General features: G+C 42.4%; 1 protein-coding gene across 1 annotated transcript in view; it reads right to left on the bottom strand.

Annotated features, from left to right (window-relative positions):
- The window catches only part of tafa5l (TAFA chemokine like family member 5, like), a 52565-nt gene extending 34712 nt beyond the window's left edge, over positions 1-17853 (bottom strand). The window contains exons 1-2 of the mRNA XM_066705664.1: positions 17844-17853; positions 1466-1615 (exon numbers count right to left, since the gene is read on the bottom strand). Of these exons, the coding sequence (XP_066561761.1) occupies positions 1466-1615; positions 17844-17853 (160 nt within the window). The remainder of the gene's footprint in view (positions 1-1465; positions 1616-17843) is intronic.
- Between the last annotated feature and the right edge of the window lie 6264 nt (positions 17854-24117).

Raw genomic sequence — 24117 nt, forward strand, 5'->3', positions numbered from 1 at the left:
TGAGTGACACGTTTCGAAAGACGTGCTGATGTCTGGGAGCATAACCAGCAAGTTTCTTCATTGCATGTCTTGGCTAATCCGCTGTCTCTGCAAGTACCTCTCAGTATGTGCTGATGATTTTTAATGGCTCAGCAGTGTGCAAGGAAAGGCCAGTGTGACTCTGATCCACAAGTTAGCATCTGACTTTTAAGCTGAGGTTGACAGTTTTTTGGTTTAGTTTCTTGCAGGAGATGAATTATTATTAAGAAAATTCTGCAGGTAGTCAGATGCCCCACCCAGCCACTTGACTTCAAGTTTACCCAACCCAGACACTTTGTGGACATCTGAAGGCCACCCTAGAGGGATTCCAGGTCGCAGTCAAAGACGCACAAAGAGCTGAACAAGAAGATAGTGAAGGACCACATCTTTGCTCTGAGCAAAGGTCTGACCTGGTTTCATCAGTCTAAAGGGGCATGTTGCAGACTTTGAAAACTATGTTAGTCAGCTGCTGTCAACAAACTGATTCACATATTGGGAAATAAAAAACACATTATATACATTTATATATACTTTAATGAAATAGGAGGTCCCCGTGTGAAACAACAGGGTTTTGGAAGGGACAGGTTTTTTATTCACCATTAAAACAGACCCCTGTTTCTCTGCCTCTGAACAGTGAAGCTCAGCTTTAATGAACTCCCACTATTAATGGACCGAAAGCAGCAGGGGAAAGCCAATAAAATTATTCCCCACTGCTGTAATTACCGGCTCTCTTGTTAATTAGCGCAGTGTAAAGTGTCCATGCCTGGTGCCAAGCGGGCTTTAAAATGCATCGTAAATCCCTTCGAGCCGGGGTCATGACCTCCGATGTTGGCCAATTAGAGTCTTTTTCTGTTGCCTGGTTTAGTCTGTACAGGTTCATGAACCGTTACTGCTGGCCACAGTGAGAAACACAGTCAACAGCCTCTTCACGCTGGGTGTAAGCCAATCGCACAGATAAAATAATAATAACCTTTTCTTCTTGTAATTGCAACTAAAATTAATTCCTCATCAGCAGCAGCAGTTTCCAGTGTAACCGAGCACACACAATCCCATACATCATTGTCTTTAACCGACCATTCTCATTCGTTTGAACAACAGAGACTGGTTCATTGTGTTTCCCTGAATAAAAATGCTGGCATTTCACATACACCCCAAAACAGTAGATACAGGAGTGAAACCTTTTCAAAATGAAAGTTAAAACGGAGCTGCATTACACACTGTGTTTCTGCATCAGAGGAACATGTCAACCTTCTGTGCAATCGTCTGTATCAGGCCCTGCGCAAAGCACTAGAGCTGGTTTCCAGGAGTATATGAGCCGATGGGAAGCTGCTTGATCTCTCTGGCTCACTGTAGTAAGGCAGGGCTCAGTGTCTGTAAGCATCTGCAAAGAAGAAGGTGTTTTGATCCCTATTGTTAAAAAACAACCAAAAAATAGGAGGATAGATACCGTCTACACAGGCAGGCCTGGCCCGTGTGGTTCCCGCGATCTGCCCCCTCCGACAGGCGCAGCGGGCGGTCTGCCGGGCGATGGTCCTGCGGGGCTGGCTGCTGTCCCGATTCAGCATGACGATCTCGCAGGTCCCCACTGCCAGCTGGCCTGGGGAGGACAGAGAGCGGACAGGGGTAAGTCAGAGTGCCCAGAGTAACAGATGATACCCCAACAATCGGGATCTCCCTCTGGGGTTGAGTCTATATACTTGTGGAAACCCTTCAGTATCATAACACATGTACGACACAATTCATTTCATCAGACGCCTCTAGTTAACAGTGAAACAGATCAGCACAGAAATGCACTAATGTAATTGTTTCATGTTTTTAAAACAGGCAGTTATTTATTAAGAGAATCGTTCTAATTGAAAATGTTGCCGTTATTTGCAGTTCATTGACCCACAGAATCAAAAGAATAGCTGAATTGCAATTAGTATGGCACGTACAAATCATTTTCGTACATTTGGAAAAATCTACTTCATTGGAACAATAATGAAACATTATGAGGGGAAAAGTTCAGAGAGGGCGGCAGATTAGAAACTGCTGAATCTAGTATGGGGGAGGTTTTGGTACACAGAAACCCACATTGTCTCAAATAATACTGACTCCTCTGTTGAGCTGTAGATTTCCTGAAAGTCGTTTGATCACGATCTTGATCAGCTGTCTGGGTACCTGTTTCAGGGGCAAATCCCTCTCCGATGCCCTCTTTTTTATTATCTTTCCAGACTGAAGATATGAAAGCAGTGAGTTGACATTGTCTAGGTGTTCTTGTGAGGGGGTGGTACTCATTCGTAGCTGAATTGTGTGTGAAAACCCACTCACTGCTCTGTTAGGTACCTGTATAATTTTTCATACTGAATTACTGGCATTAACTTAGTGGCGAGCACATAAGCTTCTTAAAAAAACTAAAAACTTCAGCAAAAGTATTTTTTTAGTGTATTTTTTGGCCGACAGTGTATGACACAACGACAACAGTAAACAGCAGGAAGAATTAGCGTAATGGCTCCATTGCAATGCATTCCTGGAGCTGCCGTTGTGCTGCTGACAGTTTTGCAATGAGAACTGAGCCCATTGTACTGTGAGCATTGTGACGTTAATGTGGTGTAACTTTCCAAAGTGCATTTTTACAGAAAATACCTCGGCGGTGAAAGCAGGGTTTCGATAGGCTGGTACAGAGTTTCATTTCCCCATGGATCGGTACACAGAAACCACGTTCCCGCCTGGTAACTGAGCGCAGCGAGGCACGAGCAGGCATTTCCTCTCTCAGGCTTTAGGTGGCCTAGTTCTCCAGCGCCCTTGTGTTATTTGAGTCTCATTACCCTGACGAGCTACACAGATTTCTGTACAGGTTTCCCCTGCCCTGAAAGTACAGCCACTACGTAAAACCCCTTCTTCCTTTAAAAATACACTTGTCAGATCTCGGAAAGCACAACGTCTTTTTTTCTAAAGATATATGAAAAATGCATTATCCGCGGTGGCAAAGGCCGAATCCCTGGTGCCTGAGTGAACCTGCACTGCCAACACATTTCTTTCAACCTGATCAAACACATGATTACAGAGGGGGCCTAGAGGCTGGGGGGCTGGGAATATTACAGGGCTTATTGACCTGAACAGGGCCTGTGTGTGTGACACCTGGTGGTCGAAGCACCTGCACGCAGTTGGATTGTTTTAACAACGGCAACAATAAAAGCCTCCCCTCCACCTTACAATTCACTCCCGTTCATCCATCCATAGATTTCTGTCGGCCGGGAAGAAATATCCATGAGGCTAATGATGCAGAGGGTCTGCACCAACGCATTTATTAATAACATCCAGAAGGCTCTGTGAACGCATCGTTGGCTGGCAGCGATCGTTAGTCATGTATGTTTTCTAATTAATTAATGACATTTAATTGCAATTTAATTTAATGTAACGTAATTAACCGTGCACGCTAAAGGTCACGGGACAGCCAGCCTCCGGGAAAAAAAGTATTGTCGTCCTTATCTTCTAAAATCGGGGGGCACACCGCCGGCGGAGTGATATTGATATTGACTGGTGGAAGACATTGTGCGACAACACTGCCAGACGGAGTTGCGGCTTCGAGATGGATCTCCGAGAACACAGCCCAGTTAGAACAGCAGGATCGCACATAAGAGCTGTAATTGAATTGCTCCCCACGCCGCACTGTCACTGTGTATACAAAACAGCCGCTAAGCCCTTCTATAGGAGCACAGCATGAGCAGGCTCAGGGAAAGTGAACATTTCAGCGAGGTATTTAAGTACCAAGCTGATGTGGAGGGTGCTTTTTCTATCTCTGTTCCTCACTGTTCAAAAAAAAGAGAAAAGAAAAAGAAACATGAGAAAAACCCTGCCTCCTTCCTTCTGTTCCCTTTGTGCAAGATATCCGTGAGGAGCCGCGACTGGGGCTGTGGGGTTTGAAATAGAGTCTCAGGTCTGGAGTGGAGAATTCCCCACTGGCTGAGCTTTGTGGGCTCATATCAAGATCCGTGTGGACAGGCCACCCGCGGCCACGAGAACACGAGGGCCAAACGTCCCCAGCTACCATCCCCCCGCGGGCATAGGGCGCTACGGTACGAAGCTGGATGTGATGTCCATAACTCCCTCTCAGCTTACACTGTGCTGCCTGTATGGGAAAGATGTTTATATATGCACAAAATTGAAGAGCCAGTCAAATGCAAATCCAGTTAGTTAAAATCAACAACTTTCAATGGATACAATTAGAAAGATTGAAGGGGTACATAGGTAACACAGACCACATATTTTTTCTCCATCTTGTACATGGCAACCCTATGTCCAGAAGGCTGCCCACATACAGACAGAAACACTGAGGTGAACAAACAGACTGCCAGCAGATCCATTTGTGGGCATAATAATAATAACAATAACAACAACAATTAGTCATGGAGCAGATGCTTTTATCAACAGCAAATTGCTGCCAAGCCGCTGACAACAGGACCTTTGTGTCACATCATATGTGGAGGACAGTACAATACACACATATTCCACATTGTGGAGCCGATAATAACATGAGCAATACGGGGTGCCATTCCACAGTTCTATATATAACCTCCACACTCATAATGATGCTGCTAATAATGAAAATACAGAGCAGGCAAGCATTTGTCCAGAGCAGTTGCAACAACTTGAGTATCATTTCTGCCTGCCTGCCTGCCTGTCTCGGCCTTCCTTCAATGCGCCGCACACAGGAGTGACTCACGAACATTTAGTGTACAGAGGCTTTCAATCATGTGCAGTCACATCTGACGCACTGCCGGCTGAACACGATGTTCCCCTGCACTGTGCCCGCACGCCCACAGCCACACTGTAACTACTGGCAGAAAAACACATCTAATACATAACCCTGCACTGGACAAAATCATCAGCCTCTGACAGAGAGACAATATGTTTGTGACACAACACTAAGCACAAAACCGAGCCAATACAAACACACTCGTTCGGGGCGTTGTGCAGGAGTGTGATATTTATGGTAATGGATTTGTAAGTGTTTTGGGGAAACCTGGACAATTGTAATATGGCAGAGCATTGTATTATGTCTGCCCTGAACGGAAATACAGAGGAATTACAGTTATAACACTTTACAGTAGGTCTCCCAAATTAGTTTATTAACAAAGTAGGTACTCAGTAACTACATGTTAGTTACTCATAAGAATAGTGTAATTAAACATTTGTTAACATGTACTTAATATGTAAAAAGTGGGCCAGGACAGACAGGGTTGTATGTTTTGTTCTTGTCATTTGTAATTTGGGAGACCTATTGTAAAGTGTTACCATTATGTTTGTCATTCTGGAAGGTGGCATAGTTACAATGTTATTACTGTGTCATTACTGTGGTATTACTCTCCCTATTTAACCACATCACAAATGACTCACACATTCCTGGCAATCGGTTTCTGGAGAAGAGAAACCAATAGAGAAAATTGATACAGAACAGATCAGTTATGCAGACTAAACTGGATGTCAAACATCTACTGTAATTATTCTTAAAATCTGAATACATTGTTCTCTGATTATTATAAAATCTAATATCTGATTGCCAAATTGGCCTTCTGTCATCTCAAAAGTACAAAAAAAAGTTTAATAAAGTGGAGAAAAACAGCCTGTCAATAATCCAGAGGCACTGACTCCATTGCCTTGGAAATAATTAGCAAATCAACCAGCAAACCGACAGTTTGAGCGAGAAGTCAGCAGCTATTTGAATTACTAACCCAGGCTACTGCAGGGCCAGCTGTGCAGTCACATCTGTCACTCTGAGTGAAATTACATTTGGTTCTGTATAGTTCTTTAGATATTTACTTGTACTAATTGTTAAATATGTATTATCATTCGTTCTTAACTCTCTGTATGTATGTATGTATGTATGTATTTGTGCATGTATGTATTTTGTTTTTATGTTTGTTTGACAAGTCCCTTAGCCAGTTTACCTATGAGAACACTTCCACCCAGCACTTAACTTCAGTTTTTCTTTTTTTTCAACACTAAATTAGTTCAACTCAGTAAAAATGAAAGCTACTTTATACAAATGTCAAGCAGCCTATTTGTGACTTCATGGCACAGTCGTTCCCAAATTGGCCCTCCTTGTCAAAATATGTGGACTCCTCCAGACTCACCGGCTTTTCATATGCAAGCACTTCTTTTCTACGACTGACACGGTTTGATGGGCACTGCGGGGCCGACTTTCATTAAGTGCAACTTTTAAAACACTGATGATTATTAAGCAAGAGGTCATTTCTATTTAATTAGCCGCCCCAACCAGTCCTGCTTCGGCTGAACTAATTACGGTAATGAACGTTCCTTGACAAGCTTTGGACAGAATCTGCTAACACAGCAATTAATCAACCGCTGCTGTTCCAGATAAATTACCGCTTTTCTCACCCTCTCCCCCCCACTCATTTGGCACCACCAAAAAACAAAAACTAAATTAGATTCAATACAGCACTTTGCAGCACGACTAAATATCAAAGAGTTTTAACAGGGGTTCCTTCCTATGAACCATAAAACCTGGCAGAAAGCCCACAGAAAACAAGGGGCATGGGGGTTGTTTTAATATGGCAGGAGAGTTTATAAAACCAGCCAGTAGTTTGGAGGCTGTGGACTCTGCGTTTGTACCAGTTAGGAGCTATCGAGCAAAAGACAAGAATGCATTTACGCACAACCTGACTGATTTTTTTCTGTTTTTCATCAGGGGGGTGAGTTCTCCAGACTTCTTTCTCCCAGTCATTTTCAGAACTCGTACAATCCAATGGGGGGCGTTCAGCCACGCGATCTGTCTTCTCATCGGGGGTCCCTGTGACAGCTCCCACAGAAATGGCTTCCCTGCATTTCCTAATTGCGGAGAGGCGTAGCGAGCTGTCCCCCGGGTGACATCTCAATAATCAGCCCAGACAATCTGAGACGCGAAAAGCCTTCCCAGCGCTACAATATTGTTGCCATCGAGGCATCGACACTCCAGCTCTGTCACCGCACTGCCAGCAAGCCACCCGGGCTCTCCTTCAATCAAAAGCATCGCACCACTCCTGACAAACCCCTCCTGCATCACTCACGACAGCAAAGCAATATTTATTACTCAGTGTTTGTTTCCTCAGCTGTGCAGGCAGCACATGTTTTGGCTCGCTGCTGTCCAGTGAAGCCTGAGCAGGACAAGGGGTCCCCACAAAAGCCTGGACACATTATACCCCAAGGACTGCATCAACCCAAGTGAAGCATCATCAAGACCACACCCCGATGACCCTGTCATGATACACCATCATTTGATCTGATGAAAGTGATGCCTTGAAAAAGATGCCGATCCCGATCAGGAGGATTGTGAACTCTTCTATTCTTAGTCACGCAGCCTGGACTCCAGTGAAGGGTCCACTCTGACACTAGTGCCACAGAGCTGCAGACATGATGCATTGGGGGTGCAGGCAGCACACACAGCCTGGAGGAAGCCAGCAGCTGTTTGTGGGGAAGGGCAGGCCATGGGCTCAGTGGCTCCACAGCAGTGCATTAATTAACCCATTAATGCTTACATTTCCTAGCAGTTTCCCACAGTGCACCTGTGCACTAATGTGAACTTTTGAATAGTTTGGGGTAGGTTTACTAATTAGTCATAGCTAATATGAGAGATAACCAAGATGAGCTCCAACTTACAGACCAACGTATTGAGCTGTACTAGAAACCGAACCAGAGGAGAAAATACACAGAATTTCCCCGTGCATCTATTCCTGGAGCAGTCCTTAGAGTCTGTTCCCTATTAAATAAACCATGAAAAGCTGTCTGATGTACCCAATATATACTGTAGTTTAAGTGCAAAGCTATACATTATATGCTGTCCAAGGGAAACTGCAGATCAGATCTCTTTTCTAAATAATAGCACTCCCTACTTTCAAAGTTGAAAAAACTCAACAAATCGTGTCGCTTATTTTCAACAATAATTATAATAAAAAGAATATGAAAAACACAAACTTTTGCTCATCTCAGACAACATCATCACAAAACACCAACAAACAGCTGTGTGTGGGAATGAGAGTGGCAATCTGTATCAAACTGAGGAAACCGCGGTGCAGAAATCCACATGCCGAGTCTGAAATCTTTTGGAAAAGGTGTTCTGGGACCAAGAAGAAGAAAAATAAAACGCTTTGATGCTCCCCTTGCCCCCGTTCACAGGCATCTTTCCAACATATAGATCTCATCGCAAGAGAGCACAGGCTGTCGGTCACCCCCACACTAACACACCCACCTGCCATTGATCTATAAAATCTAACATCCGCCGAGCCCGAATTATATTTAGGTTTATGCCTGTACATCGCCGCTAATATTCAACAATCGTTAATTCATAATACAAGACCAAATAGTTATAATAATGACGTGTAATTGTAATATAAATAGATTAATTAACAGGGAATGCCTAATGCCTCCTTCAGTACATGCCCCCACTATTTCAATGTTTTCATGGGTGGTTGTGCCCAATTTGATAAAGATCCCGACCGTTTAAATGAGCAATATGGATGGCTGTTTTATCCGATAAGGCCTGGCAAATACAGGGACAGAGAAAGGGAGGGGGGTGTAATAAAGGAAAAAAATAAGACATTTTAATGTGCCCTGAGCTAAGACAGCTATTCCATCACGCGGGGTAGAGTTAATTGATATGACAGCAGTTCTCTGCCACTTTATTGCAACGGGGCAATTGCCCTCATCTCTGTTTCAGATTTGGAAATCAAAATAGGCGCGTGGAGAGCGTCCCTGACAGTGGGTCGGAGACATTTGGTTTCAATCACAGCTGACATCTAAAGGCCACAGTGGTTCTGTGCGCCGAAGCGAGCCGCTTTCAGCAGAACTGGTGTGCCTGGAGTGTGAATGCGGAGCGTGACTGACACATGGGTGCGCAGGCCAGGGCCGCATGCATGTCGCTTAAAGGTACACAATAGGCTGAATGCTGGAAGCGATGTAGCTCAATGCACCAGAGGCCTGGGGTGAGTGAGTTTTCAGTCTGCTTCTCAAGGTTTACACACAAACACATTCTCCCCCTTCAAAATGTGCTGATTGCACTGAGATACAGTCCCCCGTAGCAAATCACATTCCTCCTCCTTCTTCCATGGCCAAATTCTCCACACACACACACACACACACACACAAAACAACAACAACAGCAGCAGTGAAGAACCATGTTTGAAAACATCAGTTGCTATCTGTTCAAAAAACCTTTTTTCATACTTATAAGAGAGATTGCTCCTCTGCAGCAGAAAGAAAAAACACGTTCAGAGTAACAAATCAAAGTGGATGTGTTTGAAAGAGCTCGTGGGTCACGGAAAGGAAAACAAATGTTGTGCGCTGGATGCGGTCCGTAGATGGCAACCATCAGGTCACAGCCCAGTCAAGATAAGCTTGCAAATACCACGAGGTCAGCCCCTGGACATGGCGCATTCAGACATCTCTGAGAACCCTGTGGAATGATGTCACCGTAACAGGTTCATTATATAAGGCGAGCCGGGCGACACGCTGGCTGTGGAAGGCTGAGTGTCACAGCACCTTTAAATAAATCCAAACCAGAGCACCGCCACCTGTGACATTGTTCCCGTTCTGCAGCGTGCCATGTAACTGCGGTACATTAGGTCTTAATTATTATCCAAAGGCACAGCCACAACGGAGAATGAGAGATTTATCACACGCTCTGTTAGCTCTGTGACTGCCAGGCTGCAGCTGGTTTGCCGCACCAGCGCCGCGCAGTCACACGGATGGCACGACCGGGCCTCAAATCAATTCGGACATCCGTCTGAAACCGCTGCCTTCTTCGATCAGGTTTCTCCTGCACCCACGCCACCCCACACAGATAAAAATAAATAAATAAATTCAAAATAATGTCCATTTGTGGTAAGTGGCACTGATTAGTGGCGGCTAGGAGTAGGTAATACATTTATTTAATGGCGCACTAACCGTCGTGTTTCAGATACACTTAGCTACTCAGCATTCCACTGCAAAATCACTATGGCCACCCAGCTGTGACTGCTATTTGCATATCCCAATGTAATTGCGCTCAGGGCTCACCTGGAGGACGGAGGAATGTGTTCCGGATTTGTCCTTGTTTTGGGGGTCAGCCAAACAGTGCTGCAGTCTGCAAAAACACTGGATTTGCAAATGAAGTGGGTGCATGCCGCTCAACGCCCCAAGACTTGGAAACCTGGCTGCCTCACACCTACCCCCTTTCCATGGGGTTAGTGCCAGCCTGCGGGAAAATCATTTCCATACTCTTTTTTTATGAAATATTATCTCTCGCACCTCCAGGACAAGAACTACGGCAGGTACCCCCTCCGGCTGGCCCACACATATCCTTCTGTGGTGATTTTAAATTCCAGGGGGATGCTTTGAAAAGGAGAGATGAGACATTTAGCAAGAGACTTAATCTGACCTTTCCTTGTAGAATGTATGATTCTGCAAAGGTTTAAAAAAAAAATGAAAATGCCTCGGCTTTACATTGTACTGTACAAGTTCAGAACAAGGCAGGAAAAACGAACACTGGCATTCAATGAAACAGTCGAATATTGTGTATTTTCCATCACATGTTCATGCCAGTGGTATAATCAGCAACTTTATGCATGGCACAGAAGACCCAGCCACCAGATACTGTCATGTGTGCTCTGCTTTGTGCTTGGTGTTGTGTCAGCGTCCCTCTGCTCATTTAGGCAGGATACAGCTCTGAATATTAGTGAGGGACCACATTCAAATTTTTCAAACATTTACACCAATTAGAAACTTGCTTTTAGTTGACTTGAGTCAGATTTATACAAAAGAGCACATTACAATTAACAAGCTTAAAGCATAGCATTGCTTATGAAATACAATGTCATTTTAATACAACCATCTGAATGATTACTCTTGGCTCTAAGGTCACTGCAGACGCTTAGGGCAGTTCCCATTATGTAGCTGTTGCACGATGCCTATAAAGCATGCCATCAGCTAAAACTACACTCACTGGGTATATTGTTGAAGAATTTCCATTGGTGCAGTCTATATTATCACCAAGGTTACAGCTCTGAAAATGAAAAAAATGAAATGAAAATTCTACAGTATAAAATATCTGATGATTTTGCATTTTCAAGTGTGTTTTGGATCCCATGACAGCAAGTTTCAGTTTAATTGCAAGGGAACTGAAATAATCTTCCACCTTACCTGTTTTCACTTCATATACAGCTCAGGCACAGTATGGTTTATGAAATGCAGTTCATGAAATAATATAAATTTTCTGGGTGGGGGAAAAACCTTTAGTGATTAAAAAAAAAAAAAAAAAAAAAATATATATATATATATATATATATATATATATATATATATATATATATATATTAAAAGGAGAGGTTGAGAATTCAACCCCAGTAATCTGAAAAACAGAATACGACCCAAGGGGGATGAGACATTGCACGTTACCATGGGGAACTCATGAACGATTTTTCTAACCTAGCTACCACTCAGGCACAGACCTCCTACTTATTATTACCAGAGTTAACAGGCTCACATGCTCAGGTCGGTACCTGAGTACACTGCACTGTATGACAATGATATATTAAATAATAATATATACAGATGGGTGAAAAATCAAAGGAGAAACCAACATGCAGTGTCTCAGTAAGGTGTTGGGCACCATGAGCCCCAGAACAGCTTCAATGCTCTTGGCTCAGATTGTACGAGTCTCTGACTCTACTGGAGGGATGAACACCATTCTTCTAAAAGATATTCACTCATTTGGGGTTTTGATGATGGTGGTGGAGAGCGCTGTCTAACAAGTCAGTCCAAAATCTCAATTGGGTTGAGATCTGGTGACTGCAAAGGCCATAGCATATGATTCATATCATTTTCATACTCATCAAACCCCCTCACTGTAGGGGTCCAGCAGTCAGGCCTGTCCCGTTCTTTTGGTGTCCCACACATGCATTCGCCCACTTGTCCAGAACACGGGCCAGTTGAGCGTCTGAGTGACTGAAGCTCCTGCCATTTGTGCCCCAATAATGCCCCCTCTTTCAAAGTCACTTAGATCCTTTCCTCTTGCCATCCTGATCCAAAATCGAGGTCAGCTGGGCCTGCTCAGCATTTGTATAAATGCCACAGAGCATGATAGGATGTTATTGCTTAATTGTATCATACAGTACACCTGCTTGAAGGCGCCTGCATTCGTTATGTTCCTCCACTCATTTATTCTGTTTTTTCCTTTAATGTGTCACCTGTCTGTATTTATAAAAAAAGTACGGAGTCACGGAGTCACATAACAATCCATGCAGTATTAGATATTCATATGTTTTCCATAGTAACGGGCAATGTCCTCTCCCCCTTTGGGTAGTATTCTCCACTTCAAAGATAACTATCTCATCAAACTTGCCTTTCCCTTTTCCCATTCACAGTAGTAGTCTGTTTATCTCATGCTAGCTGCTCATGGGGCACATTCTTACAATTACTTATGTGCTATATTTACTTCTGTTCTATTTGTAATTAGAAAACAATGCTGAGAAGATGGGCAGTGTCCTATAAATCTTTGCGGTGCCTAATTTCAGCATCTCTACAGGCTGCAGTGACACACTTTAGCAAAGCCAAAAATGTTTTATGAAGATGGTCCTAAATGGAAATGGTCCCTCTGTAATTGCGGCGATGACTCTTCACATTAGCATTGCAGTGCAGCACTCCTGCTCTCCTACAGAATGGCCATTTTTATTTTTAGCACACAGGAGTTGAGTCACTTCAGCCAGCGCGTGCCTGGCAGGGTCATAAACTCATTCCATCAAAATCCATCACATAGAAGACCACTATCTCTTCCCACAACCGCGACCGCAAGCCTGGGTTCTGCTCCCTCGCTCCCCAGCGTGCGCAGTGTCAATAAAGAACGCACACGGGGTGGGTGCAGTCACTACCCCTGGCATAACATTTCAGAATCAATCTGTCAATGAATCTGCCCATCTATCCATTCTCTCTATCTATGGACCATAACTATCAATCATTCACAGCCACGATAAGTGTACACCTGGTCCATCCCTAATCCACAAACAACACAATGATGTTGTAAAGTGGTAACATAAATCTGTCAGAATACTAATTCAAGAGCCCCTACAGGCTGCTTACATTTTCCTTTTAGATTTTGCATTGCTGAGAGTTTGTTTTCCTTTCCCAGATAAAAAGATGCTTTAGCATTTGCATGCCAGCAAACTGTGCTATGGATGTGGTCCTATCTATCAATCTTCAATAAGCAGTATTTAGAGATCTCAGACTGCACAACTGCAATTTTAGCCAGTTGTGTTTACAATCATATGTTTCCTTAAGCACAGTGAAGCTGTAAGGCGATCTAGTCATCTTATAGAAATGCCAAACACAATTTAATTTCCTTTCTCTCTCTCTCCTATGTTCAGGAGATTTTTCTTTTTCCAAGAAAAAACACAAAACTGAAAAGGCATTGTAAACTTACAGTGCAATTTTTTTTTTCAAACAGACAAACTGACAATAAATTGCTTCTCCACAGAATGCGATTCATTTATTTTTACAAATAGCAGATAAACAGGGCCACAAAACAGCAGAACATTGCGTTGGCTGATGTTAGATCAAAAAAACTCAAGTAGATTATCAATACCATCACAATTTACTTAAAATAACACCACTACCTTGAGTATAATTGACAATGCTCAAACACACACCACAGTGTGATGGAGCTCCCCAATGCAGTTTTAACAGATCTGTTTAACTCCTGCTAAATTAGATGTTTTTAGCTTAACAGCTTTTCATGCATTTGATTTCGTTAGATTGTTTTGTTTGCTATGTTTTATTTTGCGTTATTTTATTCCCACACCTGGGAACTCACTTTTATTGAGGAGTCTAGGTTAGCAGTCTTAATGATCAGACACGAAACAATACAAAAAAAACAAAAAGCCTTTAAAACAAAAGAATACTGAAAGAAAAAGAAAAAAGCAATGTTTCCAGATAGAGTTTTAAGCCCTGCAGTGAGGCATAGAGTTGGAAGATTTTACTGCTAAAATACATCTTTCCAGGATGAAGGATCACAACTGGCATAGTGGGAAGGGTCATTTGGGATAGTGCATTAACCTTTACTCCCAAGCAATTCCAATCAGAATCAATAACACCCAGTGAGCACCATTCTGTTATTTAATTGTGGTTTTCACTTTTCTTCTAATGGAAGACATGACAGAAGCTTTTGGTTTTGGACTTTGGGATTCAGAGATGGGTCCTGATTAAATCTAGGTATTAAAAGAAACAGTAATAATCCGCACTGTTTCATTGTTAACAGTGTCTTTGAACGCAATCCCGCTCTGACTGCTGCGGGGAGCTGTCCGTGGTGCTGAAAGGATCGCACACTCAGGCAGACGGGCAGCAGAAAGAGCAGCACAGAGAGAGACCCGTCATCCACCATTCAGACAGGCATTCCCCCAACAAACACCCCCATCGATCTTGGCCCGGGCCAGGCCCCTGCTAACTGCTCCACAACACTGAGACAAACTGCACTGCATTATCAACTGGAGGGGGGGAGAAAAAAAATAAGGCTCCCGGTCCACCAGCCGGCAACTAAAATTGATCTGTTTGGGTTTCAAGCTGTGGGGGAAGTACTTCTCGTCGTATTGGGAGCTGTTATTATACCGAACTTCAGGGAGTGGTTTGCTGTGCTCAGAGGAGGGGCACAGTCACATTCGTGGTAAGGGGAAGATCTTTTGAAGAACTCAAGAGAACATGCAATGCAAATGAAACCCACTGATACTAAAATATGCTTTTATACTCAGGACTAGTTGCAACTGGAGACTCCTTGTTCTCCCTGTAGTGCTACGGAAGAACATCAAAGGTACATTTTGTTAATTTTCTACCATTTCTTATTACTGACGATAGATCTGGATTTGGTTTTCCGGAGCTGAACCTATGCAAGTACATATTAATTATGAAAAGCCAGCATGTTGCTCACTGGCTTAACATCAGTGATTGATTTATCCTGCCCAGACAATGCTCTCTGTCTCTCCCGGTTGACAGCCAGGGCAAACCAGTTCCCGTTACTTTTCTACTTATGGAAATGAGACTCATTTACCTGAATAGAAAAGTACACGATATTGACATGCAGTCCGCCTGCACTTTGTCTGGCCAACGCACAGTGTGACAATTGGTTTGACCTCTACGCAGGAGGTCAGGAGGTGCAAGAAGACGCTGAATGGAAAAACCTTTCTTGACACGTCTCCCACTGGTGCAGATGTGACCCCCAGGAACAAAACTCAACATCCAAAGTGCTGACACAGTTTATTAATTCATCTGCCTCTCCTGAAATCAATAGACGTCTTGATGGCTGGCTAAACATATTTATTAAGTGCATCAGTCTGAGGTTTGAATGCTAATGAACGTGTCACACAAAACCCATTACTCTACTTTGTCTTTTCACCCCATCCAAGAACACAATAGACATAGAACTGCTCTTGACTTTTGCTAGGGGACACAAATACATATAAACATGTACAGCTTTTGTCAATATATTGTAAAATAAACTGGTGGTTTTGTGTTGTTGGTTTGTTGTGTGTGTTTCTTTCGGTTAAGAAAGTATGGTTAACAGAATCTGTGAAACGACCCTTCTGAGTTAAACGCCAAAGACTTTTCTAAAGCTTATGAAGACCTCTTATTTCACAGCATTTATTCTGTAAGGAAAATAAATTGCCATGTTGTCGTCTACAGACTTTGAGGAGCTTTGAGGAGCACGCTGTTTTCCGCAGACAATTGCATAAGCATCCTAAACACGCAAAGAGTGAATTTTGCTGGAATGAGTCCTCCAATTTAACTTTCATAAATATAAATCTGTTCTGTTTCAAATGAGGTTATGTTTATTATCTCAAGACTGTAACAATGAAAGGCTTTTGTTGTTAAGAGTCAATTTGGATATTCCCTTTCTTTTCTGCATCCACTCATTTCTCGCTTGTAATTTTTCTTCCCCTCCAGTTCTCAGTCTGGGATGAAAACAGCTGAGACATATCACAAGGTTTGTGCGGTAAAATATAGGAGGCACTGACATGAGGAAATAGCTAAAGAGAAAGTCCTCTTCTGGGAGCTCTGAAATATGGGCTTTCAAATGCAGGGAAATTGATTTTTTTTCAAAAACCTTTTCATTTTTATATAAATGTCCCTTTTGTTTTACAGCTTCATTACCTACAGCGCCAGGGCTGGGGTTTAGTCTCGAATTTATCATAAGGGGGGAAATTGCAAACATCCTGAAAACTCAAGCCTCTGAGGAAGGTCTAGCCCTGGAAGCCCGGGGTCTCGTACACCCTTCACCTGATTTGACCAACTAACATTTTTCATTCTCCGAGCCCAGATGAGGAGGGGGAGGAGAAAGAACAACATCACCAAAAAAGAATGCCTTACTGCAAATACAGCCATTTCAAAATTTATTGTTAAATAAACAAGCGCCGTTCTGGCCTGACAGCCCATCCATCTGCGAGAGCCGGGGCCCAATCGAAGCTGCGGACAGGCGGCTGGGCTTTGATTTTCTGTCGTTAAGATGACAGATTGAACGTTTTGTTAGGGACTTGTCAGAGCGCAATTCACCGCAACTCAAGAGAGGACATTTCCGCTACAGAGTGTGAGACAAAAGCCGGATGGGGAGGGAGATACACAGAGCATGGGCCACATAAGGAAACTAATTAAGAATTAACCACACAGATTGACATACTCTAACTCCAGGTAGCACTAATTAAAAACACCCTGATATGTACTTAGATAAAGGTCACCCTACACCAGCCATTGAAATAGATTTTACATAGATATATCTGTATGTGTTTTAGAGAGAAATGTTCTACTTAGTTTGGAAGCAATCACATTATCAATATTCTTTAGCATGCTCTCCTAATTACTAGAAGACTAATAAAGGTATACACAACCACACTTATAAACCACACTTATAAATAGTTTGGGTATGGACTTAAAAAAAAAACTACAAAAGAACCTTGCATCATTACAATAAAAAGGATTACTTGGTACATAAAACACACCTGTGAAATTGAATCTGTGTCAACCAGTGAGCTGTCATCAATGACTTCAGAGGGGGGGTGAGGGAGGGAGAGGGGAGAGGGGAGAGGGCTGGTATATTACTGTATTAGTAGTAGTAGTAGTAGTAACAACAACAACAACATTATATAATGAAACAAGAACAAAATAAAATGCTTGAAAGATCCAAGTAAATATTGATTGTCAACACACAGGACCGCAATTCACTCATTGTGAAATGTATGGATTTTGTTAATGTTTCCCAATAAGCAGCCCACTTCGGCTAGGCGTGTGGAACTGACAAACTAATTGGAGACCATTGATAAGGCGCCCCATTTGAACAATTTAAGCTTAATTCACACCCTACTGAAGGTTAATTCCAATTTACAGTTCAGACTACCGGGGAGCTTTGTCTTCCAATTAATTCATGACTTGTGCGTACACTGTGGGGAAAGGGAGTTAATAGGTGATGTCACAGCAACAACTGCGTCAAAGCACTTGCACTGCTGCTATGAAAATTAGTCCGATCGAAGAAAAATAACCTCAACGCTGATAAACATGTCATCAACTGTAGCACATTATTTAACCTTTCGTTTGTACATATCATTACTTTAGCTTTATTTGCATGATTATTTTTGGCAGGGGAATCTAATCTAGTCATTTTCTGCTTCCCCTGGCCTTTATTATGATTTATTAAAATCCACATTTCTGCAGCTCTATCTTATCAGAGCTATGTTCACAATAGCAATGATGTTCTAATGACTTTAGCTGAGATTTCCAGCCCTGAAGACATACAGTAATTAAATCAGCACGTCAGGCCTGCGAGACCGGCACACTCTCACCATCCGGCATGCCGGGGTTTGCCATGAAGGGAACCTTTTTTGTGATTAAGAATCAGCCGTGATCATCAACCATCATCATTTTTATCTTGAATCAAGATTTCCTTTCTTATGCAAATGCAAGGGCAAGCATGTGTTAATATTTGCCACTTAATGAAAACAAAAAAGACCTTGGAGTTTCATGCAATTGCCTCCTGAGCAGTCATTATTTCTCAGTGTGCGATACTGGGCTTTGTTAGTGAGCAAATTAACGTGCCTTGCGCATTAATGTGCCTTTGCTTTTTACAACACATTTATCAAGTCAATTCTCAGCTCGTGGAGGGGCACGGCGGCAATGCCAAAAGGTGCAATCACACATGCTTCCTGCAAGTATTATAGGAGCTAATCACCTTTTAATACAAACACACTCTGCCATGCACATATTCCGCCCCTGTGGGCGCGTCTGCATTGTGATGGAAAAACAATGTTTCTCTCGAGGTTGCAGATATATATTTAAGTGCAGTCAGCAGAACTGGGACTGCTGCTAAATAGCCCGTACCCTCCAGATGTACTGAACACTTCACAGGAGAATTCAATTAAAAGGAGCGAGGTGGTCTAGTGGTTAAAATAAATAAATACAAAATAATGGCAGGACATACCCAGTACAAGTACTCTATTACTTAACCTTCCAATGCTCTCTATTTTTGTTGATGCATCACTCACTTTCTGTTTGTCAATTTGTGGGGACAAAAGTGACTAGAAAAATATGTTTATCGTGAAGGAGAGAAAAATAAGCTTGTACTGGTAGTGCTTAAGAGATAAATAGTAGTCCAGCTGAGTCTCTGACTACACACACACACACACACACACAGACGTACTCACTCACTCACTCACAGTGCACAGATGGGTCAGTCAGCTGAGACAAAGTCCGGCCAGCTGTATCATGGCGCCACTGGCACTGTTTCTTTAGCCGAGCGTGTGAGAATTCATTAGTGAGCAACAGTATGGTCCCAATACACATGTAATTACTACTCTTTGAGTCCAATCTTATTTTCACAAATAAACACAATGACAACAACACAAATCCTCCTAATTAAACGAGGAAATTATTTTGTTTACCAGCATCTCAGATGGCCTCGGGGGCCCAGGCACTGGCACACGAAACCCATCACAGTGTCAGGGGCATCCCACCTCAGTATCATGGGTTTCCAGAAAACAATACCGTGATTCGACATCAACAAAAGAACGGCCCTCGTGTTTTCTGTAAGACGTGAGAGGGTGATTACAGAGCACATCCTCATGAAACCATCAAGTGGGAACATAGCACATCATTACCTGAAGCATCCTGCAGGCTGGGAGCAGCGATACCATGACGACAGAGAAGCAAACAGTGCTTCTTAATCAGCTGAAAACATTGCCGTGAGAAAGACCACTTGTATTTTTTAACTACATCCTGAGGGGGTAACTGCCCAGCGATATATCTGACAGCAAAGGAAAAAAATAAACAAATCAATGGATCGAGAAGACCTTTTCTATGGGTGGGGAAGGACAGATAGCTAAAGATGATTACACCACTAAACACGGCATTGAACTCGCACCTGCCCATAAATAACCATGTAAGAGTGACAACTCACATTTCCGAGCTTTTGGCTTCAGTGCAAACATCTCCCCTTCTGTCTCCAACTCCCATAAACTCTACCTGATGTTCTAAACTCAAGTATGAATGAATGCATAAATAGATCTTGGTTCTGCCTTTGCAAACATTCACTCTCTATTGCAAAACTTGCACATGTCAATGTTTGCCGTTTACTCTCAGTTAAAATCTCTGTGTAAAAGCTTTCCACATCATCTTGTGAGTTGGTTAATGTGAGTGAGTTTCCAGTACTTCCCGTAGAGCATCCTTATCTTGGCTGCAGAGCACTCATGGCTCATCAGCTGACTTCAGATCTGGAATTAAATAATTACCCTTCACAGTGTTGTCCATTATAGTTCAAAAAATGGATTTCTGTAGAGAGAGAGAACAGAAATAACCAAGGCAGGCTTTGGTAATATGTGGAGGTTATCAAATGTCTTTGTAGAGGATGCACCCAAACAAGTCCACTCAAAGCACCGTACCCAGCACCCACACCACACACAGAGCGGGGACTCAGCCGTGACACCAAACTACACCATCGGAGACAGCGCTGAGAAAGGAAGGAAGCTAAACTGGAAGACACAATTACAGCTAGCATAGTTTCAATTCCCAAAGGAGCAATTAGAGCTGAAGACAATGTATATCTAATACTCTGACTGACTCTCAAGTCAAAATGAAGAGTGAAAGACATCATCCTGAAAGAGCAAATCATCCTGTCAACACGTATTTGCTTCCATATATTTTTCAAAATGCTCATATTATTATAATGCTTGTTATTTAAATATTTATGTTTTTGATATTGAAATATTATGCCTCATGAATATTATACTAGGTTGTTGGAACATGAATACCCCTTCTCAGAGATGTAATCATCCCTTTAGTATATCTGAGGCGGTAATTTAAATGATCCCAATTTAATCTCGATTTCTAATGACGTACTTTTTGCTTCTCCTTCTTGAGAGGCGCTTCACATCTTCCTTCCATTCTTCGTATACTTCTAACCGCTGTGGTGCATTTTAAGGAGGACATGCCAGTACCGGATTACAGAGGTTAAGACAGATTCTCCACAAAGTGAACCGTATATTTGCACTTCCCAGATTCGTCTCAATCAACTTTTCTATAGTCAAAACACAAGAGATTATGCTTTCTGCTGACCACAATCTGTAGTAAACAACCACACGAGGCATGGCTTATGTTCAAATTGAATCTGATATATTCTGTTCTTCAAAGACCAGAAGGCATGATGAGGTCTTCAGTGATGTACCTTTTTGTATTGTTTTAAGAAGAAAAGAAGAAGAAGAAAATAAGATGTAGAGAAAAACAACAACTTGGGACTTTGATTTCTTTTCCATTTGTGCTTGAAAAGCAACACCAAAGACATGAGATGAATAAGCATACAAATTGAAATGCTAAAGACTAGGCCTTACAATATATGTATAAACATGAAACCACAATAAAGACATTCAAGGTGTGAAAACAGCGTGCGTTGAAATGTGAATTCAATCAACAAACCTACCAGAGTTCTTTTGCCTTGTAAACCCTTTGATGATTCACTTATTAAACTTTCTAATTAGATTCCTGAAAGCAGCCAACATGGAGGCAATAAGAATAATAAAAACAATAATAATAATAATGATTTTCTCAGATGATGTTTCATGATGGCTTCATTTCCAATTTAGGAAACTGCCTCGTTCTGCATTATTATTCTATTTCTGTCCCACTGTCACCCACTGTTCTCTACTAGTTATTATATTCCTTAGCAGACGCCCTTATCCAGGCCAACTTACAAATGTTACAATATATCACATTATTTTTACATACAATCACCCATTTATACAGCTGGGTTTTTACTGGTGCATTCTGGGTACAGTGCCTTGCTCAAGGGTACAACAGCAGTGTCCCACACCTGGGACTGAACCCACAATCCTTCGCTGAGAAGTCCAGACCATGACTTCTCACTGTGGCTTGAAGTTATATCACCACCTCAATCACCACTTCTCCTAATCATCAGTCAGAATTCATCAAGGACTGGAAACGAATTGAATGAGTGTATTCTCAACCTTGTTCAACAGAGCCCCCGTGTGAGGAATTTGAGCCTGTTACTCTACCATCTGGCTCAGGTCAATCGAACAGACTGACAGTTACAAGTTAAAAGCGACAAGTGACCACTGTGCTGGACAATTCACACAAACCCCCTTAGCATCTCTTACTGCTCTGTTGTTGTATATTTATTGTGCACTTTGCATGCCGCTAAAACGGAGCGAGACACGCACTGAGCATGAGGAAGAAAGAGCAAACCCCTCATACTGAGAAGATAAAAGACACATTAGAAGCTGCTGTGTCATTAATGGTTGGCAAACACATTCCAGGAAGTGCCTGAGTGGGATGAGGGTCTATATGTGGACCCTTGTGATAGAAGGGTGATAGATTCTTCTCCTTTTTAGAAGAATCTCAATTTCTTTCCTTCTGCAGCATGGAGATTCCCAACCAATGGCAACCATTCAGTTTACTTTGTCTTGCTCATGAACTACTACTACTACTGCTGTGTCTACTACCATGCACATTCGACATGCATATTATTCGAGTGTGTGAAGACCCCAAGCACAAAACTGGAGCAAGCACACACACACAAACACACACTTGTCTCTGATATCTGCAGATGTTCTGGGCAATTCTGTTACTTGTGGGTCTTATTTTAAGAAGTCTGGGCTGTGTAATTCTGGTTTCTGCAGCTTCAGTGCATCGCTATCAAGACAGAGAGATATACGGGCTTAGTGGAATCACTGAGCACAGTGCAGTTCAGTCTTGTGGTTATGGGACCTTTGCTCATGAAGAAATAAGGCCAGAGATCTGAGAGAGATTATAGCAGTGCCCTGCAGTGCCTTTGCACATACTGGATGTGACTGCATTGACAAAGAGAACACAAAATAACTAAGAACTGTGTTTGTTTTCTATTTCTTTATTAATTGAAAATTGTCCTGCCAGCTACATTTATGGAAAATGCTTCCAGATATCAAAATGGTCTACAATCCACTTTATCCGTTTGCATGGAAGAATGGTATTGCACTCTGAATATTACAGAGCTTCTACCCTCCATCACCAGGGCTGATTTGGTCGCAGAATATTTAATATTAAAGATATTTTATGTGTTCAATTATAATGGTACAAACAGCAATATACATTTAAAAGTACTACTCAGGCCGCACAATCCAGCCGAGTCTCTTCAAAATAGCATATGCAATACTCGCCATCGGTGCATTTTGCATTAGACGTTTGATGAAAATATGCAGCGACCATTTCCAAATATGTATTAAGGATGTATTAAGGAAGCAAACAAACACAACCCGCATTCACACACCTGAGCCTGACGGGGAGCAGGTATATTTTCTGACCAGCTGGAACAGAGGAAACGCTAGACGAAACCTTACAAGGGCCCATCCCATCCATTTCACACCAGTTGGACCTTCTTCTCCGGGACAGAGCGTCTGTAAAGGGGCGCATTAGGCTGCCCTGCAGTGCCAGGCTGGCTGGATCTCTGGCGCCCCCCTCCCGCAGCGTCCTGACTACCAACCAACAGCAGCAGCAGCGTGCCCACAGCCCCGACTTTCACTCTCTCACACACACACACGATCATTTGCTTTCTATAATTATGAGACTAATCAGTGTCTAGGGAAACTAGTCAAATATAATTTTACCTTAATGTAACCTTTTATAGGTCCATGTAAATAATATATATAATATATCTATGAAGTCACGCATTATTTTAATATATATAAAGACTGGTACTAATAATCTCTGTATATATGAGTAATGCATTTAATTCCGGCATTCAACTTTTGCCTTAACTGCATGCCCGCTATAATGCACTGCACAGCATTGTGTAACCCACAATTAAAGGTTAATGTAAACTCAAGCCGACAGGAATTTATGTGATTTGGGTGCCTGTTAAAAATATGAACGCAAACAAACAAACACTACACAGCAAACATACCTCCTGATTTGGGCCGTTTGTGGTCTCATGTATAACAACTTTTCAGATGGAAATGCGCTACCACTAGGCTACCAGCAACACCAAAAACAAATGACGTTCAGAAACGCACAGTGTGTTACTTTACAATGTAGTCTTTGCTTTTTACGGTTTATACGGTGATATATAGTATTCACCTAGCTGTTTCTCAAGCTAAGCCGTGTGTAGCAAAAAAGACTTGCCTTCTTTCAGTAAGTGAGAGTAGATGACCCACAGCAGGAGGAGGCAGCAGAGAGAGGCTCCGCCGCCGGCGCACAGCGCTCTCACGCCGGCCTGCATTCTCCCCAGCCGCCGGCGGGTAATCCCACAGGTCTCGCAATCCTTAGGAAAAGCCCTCCTAGTGTAACGACAACGCGGATAATGATCAAAATGGACCAAAAAGTTATCTGTGGAGGAAACCAATCCGATCACATGAAAATCAAAGAGTGCAGTCGTTCATTTGTATTTTCTTGTCCAAAGCATGGCAAAAAATAGATATATTTAAATGAATCAATAATTTAAACGAAGGGGGACAAATCCATAGGGGGAAGTCGGTGCAAGTTCCTTTGGATGCACTTCTGTATATAGGTATACAGATCTGTATTGTTATTTATACAATAGGAAATCTTCATCGGTTGCCAGAGGTGCCCAGCTTCCTA

This window comes from Amia ocellicauda, chromosome 5 (genome assembly GCF_036373705.1).
Source record: "Amia ocellicauda isolate fAmiCal2 chromosome 5, fAmiCal2.hap1, whole genome shotgun sequence".
NCBI classification, from domain to species: Eukaryota; Metazoa; Chordata; class Actinopteri; order Amiiformes; family Amiidae; genus Amia; species Amia ocellicauda.